The sequence below is a fragment of the Chenopodium quinoa genome, unplaced genomic scaffold, assembly GCF_001683475.1.
Source record: "Chenopodium quinoa cultivar QQ74 unplaced genomic scaffold, ASM168347v1, whole genome shotgun sequence".
NCBI classification, from domain to species: domain Eukaryota; kingdom Viridiplantae; phylum Streptophyta; class Magnoliopsida; order Caryophyllales; family Amaranthaceae; genus Chenopodium; species Chenopodium quinoa.
This window is the reverse complement of record NW_018743920.1, coordinates 5,756,099-5,771,297: the sequence shown is the minus strand read 5'-3', so window position 1 is coordinate 5,771,297 and position 15,199 is coordinate 5,756,099. Positions and strand designations below refer to the sequence as shown.

The window sequence follows — 15,199 nt, the reverse complement described above, 5'->3', positions numbered from 1 at the left end:
GGGACCTTAAATTTAACTACCTAGATAATGGTTTAGTAATGCGGGTACCCCAGTACAAAGTACCAATACAGCCTATGACCAAGACTGCAAACCAGTCATCAGTTGCTCCAACCTACTGAACACTCATCTACTTATCTGCTTTCAACTTTGAATTATCTTCTTCAACACTAAGCATCACTTGATGTAGCTTGAAATGGTGTTTCTCTTACCAACCAATGTTTTATGACTTTGTCAAAGAGTGCAAACATAGAGAATCAAGACAATATGAACCACAGTAGTATTTAATTAATCTAACTTTGGAAATGAATACAATAATTGCACATCAACTTAGGAAAAAGGATGGATTAAGACAACCAAGTCAAACACAAATTAATTCACATACACAAATGATATAGGCACTAACTCATTCAGTAGCCTTCCCTTTGCGCCTGCTGCTACTGCTGGTCTCTAACAAATAACAGACCATAGAATCAACATCATCTCCAAATATATTGTAGGCTTCAATGACCTGCAGGTAGCCAAATCCCATTGACAGAACAACCTGCATGCTGCTGCTCAGCATTGTATCAGGCGAACCACTTTCTTTTTCATTCTCACCATCAGGTGGCCCTGTTTCCATGGTTTAGATACGATTAGCCAACAATCACCAATATAAGAGATGCACTACATTTTAAGATTACAACAATCCTCGTGAGCATATCATAAGATGCCAGGAAGAGATGAATCATAAATGCCTATGAGACATGCACAGCATGCTGAGATTGCTGAGATTACAAAAATTTTAACACAATTCAATGTTCATCATCTCATAAAACCAAATTAACAAAATTCACACTAAAATGCAGGGAGCTGCTAGGGTCACTACCATGTACCAAGCACCAAGCCTGTGTGTATAAAGGGAAAGATTCGCCAACAAGATAGCAAAAAGTTTGGCTATGGAAGTTATCAAACAGAGTTTTTGCTGTTGAAAACCAATTCTATCAATCCCTCCCATGGTTGTGTATTAATGACTTAGGACAAATGGAGAACCTCAGCTAACTATGTTTTTGTAATGCCTACTACTGGTAATTGATGGAGGCTTTTGATACATAAAGGGCTAAAAATGTTTGAAACTTGTTACAGCAAAATGCTAACAGAACAATCTCAAAGAAGGCAGCAACTCTAACTGTGGTGACAGTACCCTGTTTCAAATTGCATAAACCAAGACGATAGTTGCAAAATGCAATATATATGATAACCAGAAGGCCAAGACAGGGACAATGGCTTACTGGCTCCGGAGGATGATGGTTCAGCACTAGATGTTGAGGATTCTCTGTGACCGACATGTTGCTTTGATTTGTTACCAGCTAGATATTCGGCTCGAGAAGCTTCCATTACCATACGCTCAATTTCCTTTTCTGTGAGCTCAAGATCGGAGTAAAATCGTCCTTCAGCCAACAATGCCTGTACAGTAAGATGAATACTCCGTATATCAGATTTTTATTCAGTTTACCAGAAAGAGCAAATTGTTTATGAAAATGATAGCAGGATACAAACATTGTCCAACTGTTGGTCTTGCTGAGCTTTTATGGCAGCTTTTACCTGATCCTTGTCCACATTTCTCTGAAAGAGAGAAGATATATTACATCCACAAGATCATAATCATAATTATTTAGCTTTTGCAAACTTGCATTTCAACATCAACAACTATGAAGTGGGGGAGAAATCCATTCTACAAAAACTTTCTAGCTTAAACACATTCAGCATTATAAGTAAAGGTAATAATGATATTATACATAATAGTAATAATACACAATCTTGTAAGGAAGTCCAATGACAATGTCTTTGGTAATGAAGATTTATCCTCAAATACATGTGTTTTATACAATCCCATTATGACTCAACTTAATTACGACTAAATAGGCTGTGAACAGATTGTGGCCATGGCAGCTTTATAGGCCAAATAAAATAAACGTGTGCCAGTCAAAAATTACTTGCTCCGACCCTACAAGATTATCCCATATACCAAAAAATTATGACCCTAAAACATTACCCTATACGGGCTTACAGGCATACCTTACTTGGTAAAATATCCCACTTGCAATCCTATTTGTTCTCTCAATCTCTCTCCTCATCAATTTGTGCACAAAATTTGTATTGCTTCTTAAAAAAATGAAAATGTGGTTTGGAGCAATCTTTACACTATTGTTTGAATAACAATAGTGAATTGAAAGAGAAGGGAAGGAAAAAGATGAAAGGGAAAGGGAGGGGAGGGAGAAGGTGACATTCCAATTTCCTTCCAAATCTCTCCAACAATGGAGGGATTTAGTTTATTAAAAGGGGAAGGAAAATGGATCCTTCCATTTCCCTCCCCTTCCCTCATTGCATTACATATCCAAACAAAGGATGATGCATCCCTTCTTTTCTCTTTTCTTCCTTTCCCTCCATTTCTCACTATCCAAACAAAGTGTTAGGAGCTAAGGGAGTACTACACTAGCAAGCTTTGATGCTCAGACTTGCAGCTCCTGAAGTACCATATTGACATGAACTGACCAGGGTACATGCATGGGACATAGGTCCGACTTGAATTAAAACAAAATGGACGCTTCTCTTCTCGAAACAGAAATAGGTTTAAAAAAAAAAAAAAAAAAAAACATAGCTCAATTACTCTTCCACAATATACAATAGGTTCTTCCCTCTACCGCAATGTCATTCCAGTAAGGTAGTACGAAAGTAGAACCCGCATGACTACTGACCAATTCTCTCTCTCCCTCATGATAGGTCTACAGTGAAGTGGGAAGCTGGAAATTGTTTATAACTTTTTCTAATCTTTTACTTTACCCATACAACTTTTACTTCTAACTTCTTTTGAATTTTTTTAATCAGAAATTTTTATTCTAGCAAACTATTCCCATCTCTCAAAAAAAAATGAAGTCTGAAAAAGTAGATTAGAAATTTCAGATATAATAATACTATGCTGAATCCATTCCTCAAAGTTCTTCCCACGTTCAGGATGAGCTACGGTTTTAAAATACGGTATTAGTTGTGATCACAGGAACGGTCATGATGTCATGGTAAAAGAAAGATGCATTGATCACGAGTTGTGTCGTGGCTGTCATGCGAATTTGATTTCAAAGTTTTTTTAGGATTCTATAATAGTTTTAAGCTATCAGAATAGGTAGACTATTTGAATCTTAAAACTATTATTGGGGAGACATGGGGAATCTTTCACTATATCTATGAATAACAAGTAACTTTTGAGTGAAACATGGGACATAATGTTCATTGTGGGGTAATTCGGGGTTTAACATTTGATTCAGATGAGAACACGGGTATTTACAAACACTGTACTAAACAAGACGATTTTGTTTCAGACAATGGGAAATCTTTCATGATACAGCCCAGCTGAAACAATGTGGCCATACTTTTGCACCATGGTTCAGGACATTCCTTAAAGCTCCTTCCCACTATTTTTTATTCCTTATATGGTAAATAATTTCACCCTTTCTACCCTCTCTCGTTCCACTTGTTGGACCAGCCCAATTTCAAACTATCTCAAAGCAACATTCTCATTGCTACGGTTTTTTTAAAAAACAAAAACTCACCTTTTCACTCTATCTCCTCATTTCCTTGGAATTTGTATCTAGATTAAGTGGGAAGAAACATAAAGAAACAAAACGAGTACATTTAATTACTATTTATGTTGGAACTAATGTTTCCCTAAGTCCATATCTAATTTCAAACACTTCTTAATATTCCATGGCCAACACTTGAATCCATACCAAAGTATGCCTGAATGGCTGAATTTGAGCATCATAGCTAGAAAGAAAATAGACAGCTTCCAACCAAATAGAGATTATTGTACTTAAATTTAATCAATCATCAGCTAGAAGTCCCTTATCAATCAAGATTAACAGATGAAAAGATTAAACACGCATTCAAATGAGCGCTTACCCCCCGGAGACAGCTAAATCCGAGCCCTGCACCAACACTCAATCGGCAGGGATCCACAAGTGAATTATAGTGATTGCCATTATGATAACTTAGCCGAATAGGAGGCACATCAGTGTCATAATTTCCATGAAATATGTTAATAGGCTCTGCATAAGATAGGTAGAGACATTGACATGATGAAAACCATGAGGCAATCCAAGGTCACAGAATTAAACACGTGATCAGTAATGGAACTGACCTGTGCTATAAGAATATATATGTATGGGTCGATTATACATCTCAGATAAGGCTTGAATTTCCGCATTGTTTCCATAAACCTGCCACCAAGAAGATAATAGAGAAAAGAAAACATCATCTATGGCAGACAAATAGGATATCCACGCTAAAAAAAGGGGGGTCAAATTCCATAAGACTAGTTCTGCACACATGAGAACTTCGTTCTTCCTATGATTATTATACATGGCAAGACTGTCTTCCATTAGGTAACTACCAGGAGTCATTCATATCAAACACAATTCAGGCACACTGCAAAAGAGGAAAAGGGGGTTTTGGGTTTTTTTTTTTTTAATCCCATACGGATTTGGATTTTTGAATACATTAAGCAACTACCAGGAGCCATTTGGTGTGCTTTTTTTTGTTTTTTTACAAAAAAATAAAATCACATACGGGTTGGAATATCATACCCATAAATATGAAGCCCACCCTCAAAACCCCCAAGGTATGTGGGAGGTGGATTTCTTCCATCCTCGCCCCAGAAATCAGAGTAACATCATATTGTCACTGCAACCTGACCCTACAACTGCTTCCCGTCCCCATCTCTATATCTTTTACTTCCTCCACCACTGCTGCCCTTCCCCACCATGCAACAACATCAACCAGAAAGAAACAAAAAGAACAAAAATAGACCATGTCACCACCTCAGCAACCACCAACAAAAAAGAAGGATCTCAATTTATTCAGATCTCTTCAACATTCTTCAGATTTAATGGCCAAATCAGACCAAATCAGCCCAAATGTTTCAATTGTACAGCTTTAGTTAGCTAAATAACAGAGTAACAGCCATAGGCCAGGAGAAGATATATGAGATATGACAGTGTGACGAGACCAGAAGAGGTGGTGGTCCATTGGCAGACTTGATTATAATATTTTCTATAATAAAATTGGCATGTTTGGAAAGTGAGAGGGGGGGGGGGTAAGGGAATACAAGAGCCAAAAATGAATTGTGGAGGAGCACATGTATAGAAGAGAAAGCACTGGAAATGTAGAGTTATGGTGCACACCTTGTCTTTTCGCTTCCTCTTACAATAGGATGTAAAGCCTTCTATAATAAACTGTGAAAAATGATCTTCCTCGCGCTCCTGCATACAGGAGATAAAGGGATGCGGTGAATGAGAAGAAAACAGAATATCCAGTACCACTGAAATGCAACTGTGAGAGCTGCATGGGCAACACAGCAGCAAAAGCAGAGATAGAGGTGATTGGCACAAGCTGCCGTCCCCCCCATAACATCAAAAATAAGACAAGCGATAGAAAAATAGTTGTATATATCCAAAAAAATTACAAGAAATAAATAATAAATATATATAATCAACTTGCCCCCCTCAAAGCAAATTTCCAGTTCAGCCTTCTATTTCACCATCCACCTTGTTGACTTATGAAAAATGAAAAAACAATATAAAAAATAGAGTTGACTGAAGCAACTGCTTCAATATTCACAAGACTTCATGATCTAAACACATCAGCAATTCTAATGCAGCTATTCTCCAGCAAGCAAGGAAACATTTTTACCAAAATACATAAAATGCGTAAAGCCTCCTACCATATAATCTATACACATCTGCCTGGTCAAATCATATGCCTCCGAATCCCCATAAACCTGATCTGCAACAGCTCTAAATAAACAATTACCATCCTCCAGCATTCTTTTAACTTCCAAACCTTTAGCACGTCTAATATCAATCTCAAACTGTCGCTCTCTCTCCTGTAATAGAGATAAGATAAGAAATATGAGACCCAAAAATAGTTCCCAAGTCTTCAATAGCAACTTGAATGTGACAAATTGAACATCATAAGCAATCCAAGGATAATAAATAAGCTTATATAAGAAACTCTAATATAATCCCAAAATGAACCAATACAAGAGCTCTCTGTTAAGCCATTATAGAACACTGTCATTGGCACTGATAACATCGTACAGGTACCATCTGCACACCATGAACACTATCAAAACATACAAGAAACTGTCTAACAGTAACTGTGTTGTTCTACAAGGAAACCACCAAAAGTACAAACATCAGATTCAAGCAGTATATGAGCTCTTAAAAAAATTATGGGATAACACTATCCTCACTTGTCACTACAGCCAATATCAGGCAGGTATCAAATGAATAATTTGAGGTTCTTGTTTTCAAGAAATACAATTTCAATTATAAACTTATATTAAATGCGAATTCTAGAATGACATATGCCATTCTCTTGTAACAAGTTTATAAATTAAATAATTCTACTTCGTAGTAATTATTCTAGAATGGCCATTGGATCCTAATCAAATGTTCCAAAATCCTTCTCATGATTCTCACATAGGTTTTCCCTCTCCATGATCCTAAGTCTATATATATAGTCACAAGGCAAGGTTTTTTTTTTTTTTTTTTTTTTGGTTTTTTTTGTTAAAGCACAAGGCGAATATTTAAAACTTTGAAGCTGCCTTTTCATTTAAAATTCTAATACAAACAATTGTTAAACAATTGCACGACTTAGCATGTCATATTCCCCTAGACCAAGACGTGGTATTCAAATGTTTCATATTATGATCCAAATTGATAAGTCATGAAAGACAACTTTGTGTATTATGACAAGTTTATACCAAATGTAATCATGTTTCCATTTAAATAAAAACAAAGGATAATTTTTGAAGTGTACAAGCATGTTGCTTAGACAATGAAGAAAAGGATACAAATGAACTTACAAGGTCGTAAAAAGAGGATCCAAACGTAGGAGTTTGCTCATCAGCACTATTGTAACCCTCACTTTCACAATGTGATCTTGGCGAGGATGGTCTTGATGCAGATGGGGTAGTCCTAGTTGGAACAGGCCATGCAGAAGGTCTTCTAGACGGTCCAATCCGAGGAGAATCTGAAGTGCCTGACACAAATCTCCTGAACACAGGGCTTGAACCAGAAGGTTTTGGAGGCGGGATAGGAGGAGGAGGGGGTTGTGAGCTCTGAGTTTGAGTTCCAGTTTGAAAAGTATCGGCAGGGAAATCATCATTCTCATAAGCATCAGGGTCGGCGACATCTAGGCCACTGGAGCCTCTCATCAAATCCACTTGATTTTCATCGTTGCCAGTAATCAAATTATCGGCAGCATCATCCCCAACACTCCTAGTCTGATCAAAGCTTTCATCAGCAATACCAGTTTCGGGCAAATCATTGACAATAACTTGTTCATCGGGAACAGCAACGACGTGATTAGGAGCAGTCTGAGATGAAGAGCGGGTCTGGTTGGAAGAACTCCCACGCTGAACCAAAATCCTGGTCATGACTGGCTTGGAATTGTAAAATTAATAATCAAAGATTGACTGCGAGTTTGTCACGAGTCCTAACTTTAGGACAGAATGATGTGGTCCAGCCTGGTTCCTTAGCCTTGTTGTGTTTATCAGAGCAAATCGATTTCTGCATTCCCCTGAGAATTCTCATGAGACCCAGGCCTCCAATTTTATTTAATCCCCTCCTATTATCAAACACCCTTCAAACAACAAACACCAACTACTTTTCTCAACTTCAATCAATCAATCAATTTTCCCAGCAATTCAAATCATATTACGAATAACAATATTAATAATCATAGTAATAGTAACCCTAATCTGCAACCAAATAATCATGTTCCATAAGAATCTTTATACTCAAAGATCGATTCTTGCCCCGTTTCCCAAACCCTAATTTGACTTTCTTAATTATAGAATTAAAAATTGAAAATCAATACAGTACAAAACAAGAAATCAACAAAGAGAAGAGAGAGAAAGTTAACTGACCTGACCTCGGAAAGATGTGCACAGCTACAGGAGAAGTGGAGATGTAAGAAAGAGGAGAGACAAAGTAGGGTTTTTGTGATGTAACTGTAGTAGAGAAAACTGGATTAGAGGAAAAGGAGAGTAGAAGAATTTGTTTGGTTCATAGCCTTGGAGTAGTTGAGAATTCAGAGATGCAAAAATGGATAGTAATAACTAATAATTGGTAAACCAGAACCAGAGGTTTTTAATCGTGCGGAAGAGAGGTGGAACAGCCACGTGACGTTGGACTTTTTTGGAACAGCTTCTACTGGCGACGCCTCTCTTCCTGGTGCTTCCACACGTGGTTGTGGACCTACTTTTCTTTTCTTTTTTTTTTTTTTTTTAATAAAAAAAATAAAACAAATAATCACACATTTACCCTTTCTACTTAAAATAAATCTACCTTCTCACAATCTGGAAACAATTCCACCTTTGCCCTCTATTTGCTCAAAAAGTCCATTAACCAGATTATTAAGTTGGTAACCTGTTGGACAAGGTTACTTGTCACGTGTTTTCTTATAATTGGTTTTATTTTTTGAAAAAAAGAAAGAAAAAAAAACCCACCAAAATAGCAGTCAGCAGCTGCCCCCTTTCTAGCCGGAGCAACCCTCCTCCCTTGCTAGAGCAACCCCCTTCCTCGTCATCCATCGAACATCAGTCCTCAAATGTTAGGTATTAGTGGGTGGGGATATTTGTCGCCGGAATTATTGGGCTGCAATTTTGGTGTGGTTTTGGTTGGCTGTGACGGTGGAGTGGCAGGGGGTTTGCTTCAATTTTAAGGTTGGGCTTTTTTTTTCTTTTAATCATATTTGTTTTTTTTAATAAGTAAAAAAATAATAGACTAATTAAAAGCTGACACGTGGCATATAACTTACAAAAATCGATCACCTACACGTAATAGATCTTTAGATGGAGATAGGGGGTAAAGGTTGGATTTTTATGGAATAATCAAAAGGTTGGATTTTTAAGAGAAGAATAGTGAAAGGTTGGATTTTTTTTTTTTAAGGGAAATTGAATGTTTATTTCCTTAATATTAATAAAATAGAAAATTTTGGTTTTTTAAAGAAAAAATTGTGAAAAATAAATACAAAATGGTTACTTAGTTAAATACTTATCTCCGTTTTTTTAGTGGACACGTATTCCTTTTTAGGAAGTTTTTTTTTAGTTGACACGTTTCCTTTTTGGGTAAGTTTTATACCTTGTATTTACTAGCTACCCCACTTGCTTTATCATTCTTTCTCACTCTCTCTCCTCTCCTTAATATGTGTGCCTAAATCGAATGCGTCAACTAAACAGAAACGTAGGAAGTAATATAGGGGTAATTCGTGTGTGTTGTAGGGATACTTAGTTATTAAGGATTACTCAAAAAGTATAATAAGGAGTTACTTGTCAATATATCAGCAGTTATTCTGTCAATTTTATATTGGCTACTTCGTAATTTTTACAAGAAGCTACATGATGTGACCAACCACACAGAAAACGCATTGTAACAAAATTTGTTTATAACTTTATCAAGTACGTAGTAGTAAAATGGTAAATAATAATAATAATAATAATAATAATAATAATAATAATAATAATAATAATAATAATAATAATAATTGTGCTGGAATTGTGGGTATTATCATCTGCATAATATTGTTCAAGATACCTTTGTTGATGTTTACTAAAGGTCTGGGATTTCAGCGAGAAAGGAGGTTGACATTGGGTTGTCTGGAGGGAACGACGGGGCCCTTAGACCTACAGATGTGTTACTTTATTCCTGGGATCGTGGTCGTGATGTCTATGTTGATTTGACGGGGTCTTCTCCTTTGACACAATCTGGGCTATCTGATTTTGTTCCTGGACGGGTTGTGACTGATGCGGCTCATTAAAAGCGGGTTAAATATGAATCTAGCTAGTTGTCGAGCAATTGGATATGGATTCCTTCCCTTCTCCTTTTCTTCACTTGGGGAATTAGACAAGGACGCTACTGTGTTGCTGAAGCGGGTTCAGAAGTTCTCGACGACTCTGGATGTTGGGGCACGAGTTGCTGCTCATAATTTCACTAGGATATATAGGATTTGCTATAGCTAGAAGAGTGGGGGGCCATATTGTATCTCGGCTTCCCACTAATTTATTGTAGGTTGTATGACTTTGTCTGTTTTTGAGATATCAAATTTACATTAGATTTTGACTACTTAACATCATATTTCGATATTTTTATATTATATTTTGACTTTTTCATATCAAATGTTAATATTTTTTTCATATCAGATTTTGTCATTTTAATATCAGATTTTTACATTTTTATATCAGTTTTTGATGTTCTAGTATCGAACTTTTGACATTTTTATATTCCTCCATTTTTTTAGTTGGCACATTAAATTGTACTAAGTAGTTATCTATTTTTCAACCTTAACCCTTCTTAATTAATTTTGAACAAACTTATAAAGTAATGATGATTTTGCATAAAAAAAAAAATAAAGTATTCATGATTTGGGCATCGTTTGGGAAAATAACTAGTTTCTCCCTTTGTTTTTCTAAGTTACACTTGAAATTTTACATTATTCATATGTCATCCTTATCTTAATTTTTTTTTGAAAAACCACCTTATATTATTATTATTATTATTAATAATATTTTTTTTTTTGCGAGATAACACCTTAAGCCGTTAATTCACCCCCATCCACCCAAAAACCTAATGAGTGTCATTTATGACACTCATATGATGGCATTATTTAAATTCTTATTTAATAGCTTTTCTATTTAAATAATGCCTTAGTTTCGTTCATTTATGCTTTAGTTTCTTTGTTTCCCTTATTTTGTGCTTTCTTATGATTTAAGGGCATTTTCGTCTTTTCTACTCTACTCGCTTTGCTTTCTTTTATTGTAGGTCTTGTTCGGAGCTCGAGATTTATCTTAGAAGATTTTCCAAGTCTTTTGGATGCTCGAGACGAGATCTTATACCATTCGGATGCCTAAGGATCAAATTAAGGAGCAAATTCCTACTCAAGGACCTGCGCTCTCGTCCACGCTCTCGTTGCATACTCCGGTCATGAACAAGTAAAATCTGAGTTTTGAAAGCTGCCCCCCTCGTGAGCATCATGTGAGAGCGCCGATGAGGAGGATGCTCGTGAGCGCGAAGACCAAGCCTTAGCCAAGGGAGCAAGTCAGCTGCTGCAAGCCACATCGCGCCACGGTAATGGCGCCGTGTCACGACAATTTTTGCTGCTTTGAGCTGGTGCGCGCGTGGCCAGGCCATCATGAGCATTACGTACTTTCTCGCGCGCGAGTGCAGGCCTCCTCATGCGCGCGCGCAGCTGGGTGGCCGAGCTTAGATTTGCTACTTACTATAAATACTTCATTTCTTTCTATTTTTGGGGGATGATGTTTTTCTAGTACATTGTTTTGACATTTTCCAAATTTAGTAGAGAGAGAAAGTAGAAAGAGAAACTAGAGAGAGAAAGTGTAAACTCCATAATTTGATCTTCAATTCAATCTATTTTAAGTTTGATTTCCTTTTTGATCTTCAAGTTTGGTAAATTTCTTTACTTCTTGCTTTCAATCATTGCTTTTAATTCTTGTTGTTGATGAAATTTCAATTTGATTTTGTTTGTTTGAACTTGATTAGATTTTTGAATTGATTTGCAACTATGATAATGATGATGATTAGCTTTGTTTTGTTTCTTCAATTCATGATGATTAGTGAGTAGATTTCTTAGCTAGGGTGAAAGGGGAGCATGTTTGATTGGTAGTTTGATGTTGATTTGGGGATTTTGATCAATTGTTGTAATTAAATTGATTGATGAATTTGTGCATGTATTTAGCATAATAGGATTGATCAACCTAGAATTCTAAACTTCATTGTATTGATAATCTTGATGACATGACCACGTGATTTGAGATTGTTAATTTTCATCTTGTTTGATTCGTGATTCTACTGATTTTTCATTCATAGAGGAAACCTAGCTAGTCTAGATAGCCTTTTTAAACACTTTGAATGCAATTATCATTAGTCCTTGCAACGCTTATTGCTTCGATTTACCCCCAATTTGGCACTTCTATCATGATTACATGTGGAACCTAATCCCTAGCATCTTTGTTATTGATTCTTCCTCTATTATTTGCTTTGTTGATTAGCTTACTTGACTACACATTCATACACTATTTTCGAGGTAGCTTAACGCATAGACTATAGTAATTGACCCCCATTCCTCGTGGATCGACTTGGACTAGCCCCTATACTAGGAGTAGGTTTGGTACGGTTTACAAATTTGGTTGACTTGGGAAGGCTAGCCTAACGACCCTAGTTTCACCCCTTGTCAAAACCCCACCCCACCTCTTCACCCCCTCCTCCATTGAAGCCCACTAGAGCAAGCATATACAGAAAGAAAAAAAAATCAAATACCATAATAGCACTTTTGGCCTCTTGAAATCACTACTAAATTCATCCCAAACACATTAGTGGGCATAATCAGTCCCAAAATAGTAACCCTAATTTCCAAATAAATGCCCTAAATTATGACAGTTCAAAAACCCAACAAAGTTAACACAAATTTCATTCCTCGAAATTAGGTTAATTGAGTTTCTTTGCAGCAATTCGAGCTAAACAATGGAGTTTTCTTCTTCAATGGAGAGAAATAGAGGTATGGTTGGAAGAATAGGAAAGAGAAAATTCAATGGGAGGGAAGAAAGGGGGGTTTTAATCGGAGCACGTGAGTCTCACATGACGAGTCGACGCCGGTAAATTAAGTCAATGACCTGAAAATGGGGTAAGGTGTATTCTCGCAAATAAAATCTGGTTTTTAAGTGTGTTTTCACAAGAAAAAATTTATTAGGTGGTTTTCACAACAAAAGGCTTAAAAAACGTGTTATATGATAAATTTTATTTGGCATATAGATAATTTTATATTAAAATATTGATAATTAAAGTTATATCATGATAGATGTGTAAACCCAAGTGTAGCTTTTTAATTAAAACAAAAGAACGAGTATGTTATAAAAACTCTAAAGGAAAAACAATGCCCTCACTTTAATCTTCAAATAATTCCAACAATTATTTACAACTACAATAAATTTTGAAAAATTAAAAAAAAATTTGCCACCAATACCAAGCATTCGGTTTGCCATCGATTCAGCCGGCTGCAAAACCTCTCTGTCACAGTGATGGATTCCCGACACCGACGGCGGTCATCCTCTGACCGATTCTTGAGCACCTTGAAAATAATCCCTCCTTCATCAACCGATGCCGGCGATGAGCTCAGCGAAGACGATGTCTTCTTCACCGGCGCCAATTTCCAAAACCCTCCTTCCACCTCCTCAACACCACCTCCTCATCACCATCGCCGCCATCACAAATCATACAATCCAGAGTCCTTCGGAATCCTTGCCGCATTGCCGGAATCCGGCGACGAAATCCGACCTGTATTGAACCACAAGCCGTTGATCTCTCCGCCTCCACCACCGTCATCTTCGAGGATGATTCCGACGCTTCCGAGGCCTTCCATGGACCGGCAGATCTTCTCTTTGCCGGAAAAGTACCATCAGTCTGCTCCGATGAATGTGCCGATGAGACCGCTGCCGAAGAATTCGCGGCATCAGAAACGTTTCGAGGATGTTAACGATGGAGTTGTTGATGATGATGATGATGATGGAGAGATGTTGCCTCCTCACGAGATTGTGGCCCGTCAACTTTCAAAGTCTCCGGTGCTTTCTTCTTCTGTGCTTGAAGGTGCTGGGAGGACGTTGAAGGGTAGGGATCTGCGTCAGGTTCGAAACGCAGTGTTTCGGCAAACAGGTTTTATTGACTGATTTTTGTTGTATTATCTACTCGTAGTAAGTAGGTTCCTCTTTCTTTTTTGTTTTTACCAAATTGTGCAACTTTCTTTGTGTTCTAGGCAATTCATTCTTGATTATTTGATTCGATCTGTGCCAAAGTTGTCAAGATTCACGTTATTTTTTGTGAATCTTCTTTCACTTCACTTTTTAAATTAGATTTTGGCTGTTATGCTCAATATTTGAACTAATGATAACTTGTGATGGTGTATTCTGAATCATCAATACCGGAACTATACTGAGGCTACAATGTCTTAGTATAAGTATAAAGTATTCGCGAATGGGTGAAGTAGCATATGATCATCAATAGTTTTTTCACTCAAGGGTTCGGCATCAGCAAATAACTTCAGTACATCAAGTAGTTTGGCTAATGGGTGAAGTAGCATATGATCATCAATAGTCTTTGTTTAATAGTCTTTCTTAATTAGTATAGGCAGATATGCTGCTTTTTTTGGATTTATATGATTCAAACTAATTGCTAACCAATATTAGTTGATGTCATAGCAGGCATGTCCTGCTTCCAATGGAGAAGTAATTTTTCAGACCTCGTACACAGAATAAATGTGGGACAATATTTTTTTTGTTCACACGTTTGATACTAATTGCCTAGCTTTAGATATCTTATTTTGAGTTTCATTTTGTGTATGAAGATTTACACTCGTTCTTGCAACTTGCATGAACTGAAGGCTGAAGGCGAAGACACTGTCACCTAGTGCTTCTGTTCGGCCATAGTGATGGCCTTTGTTGCCAAATGATGTCTTACATGGTGTTCTTCTGGGGCCTTAGTGTCTGAAGCCTATGTGATAAGGGAGAGGTAGATTGGGCTCAGACAATATGTTTTGATAGAGCGGAGAGTCATAATTTGTTGCAGTGTAAAGTAGGTTATCAAAGATTGTTATTTAGTAAGGTCAATAATTTGGAAATCATATTATCTGCCTGGAAGTCACTATGATTATATGATGATAAGGTGTAGTTGTGTAGATATCGTCAGATTGGTTACCGCCTGATAGACTATTATAGTGATTACTAGTGATCCATTACAGGAATACTTAGAAAGTGGCTTTCTCAACTGTCATTCTTTCAATACTTGTGTCTACTGCCCATCTTGTTCCTGTTTCTTCTTTTCAAATAAGCCTGGGTAATGGGAGTATATTGATGTTTGAGGTAAATTATTGGTGTCTTTGATAGTGATTGCTGATTGGAGATCGCACATTTACTGTAATGTATGGTTAATGTTTTTGTGAAATTTAGTTGAAGGTTCATACTGATTTTGTATCAGAGTGTACCTGAAGGCCAAATATATCAGTTGAGCTCTTTGTGACAAGGATTACCCAGAGAAACCTTAAGTGTTGTTTCCACACATGGATTAACATGACTTGTGTGAACGCAGAGGCCGGAATG

General features: G+C 36.9%; 2 protein-coding genes across 4 annotated transcripts; one reads left to right on the top strand and one right to left on the bottom strand.

Moving 5' to 3' along the window:
* Positions 1-254: 254 nt before the first annotated feature.
* LOC110688138 (OTU domain-containing protein 5-like) lies at positions 255-8,224 on the bottom strand. 3 transcript variants are annotated; one of them, XM_021864832.1, is made up of 9 exons: positions 7,964-8,224; positions 6,899-7,677; positions 5,753-5,914; positions 5,214-5,291; positions 4,172-4,250; positions 3,934-4,079; positions 1,537-1,602; positions 1,269-1,443; positions 255-609 (listed from the first exon to the last, which is right to left on the bottom strand). In XM_021864832.1, exons 2-9 carry the CDS (start codon positions 7,469-7,471, stop codon positions 404-406), a joined length of 1,485 nt encoding a protein of 494 aa, XP_021720524.1. In that variant the 5' UTR covers positions 7,472-7,677; positions 7,964-8,224; the 3' UTR covers positions 255-403. The 3 variants fall into 3 exon arrangements, with proteins under 3 accessions (XP_021720524.1, XP_021720526.1, XP_021720525.1); XM_021864834.1 differs by having other exon boundaries at positions 404-609; positions 6,899-7,662; XM_021864833.1 differs by having other exon boundaries at positions 404-609; positions 7,969-8,224.
* A 4,905-nt stretch (positions 8,225-13,129) lies between these two features.
* Positions 13,130-14,511, top strand: LOC110688562. The gene is made up of 2 exons (XM_021865331.1): positions 13,130-13,732; positions 14,449-14,511. Exons 1-2 carry the CDS (start codon positions 13,130-13,132, stop codon positions 14,509-14,511), a joined length of 666 nt encoding a protein of 221 aa, XP_021721023.1.
* The last annotated feature ends 688 nt before the right edge of the window (positions 14,512-15,199 follow it).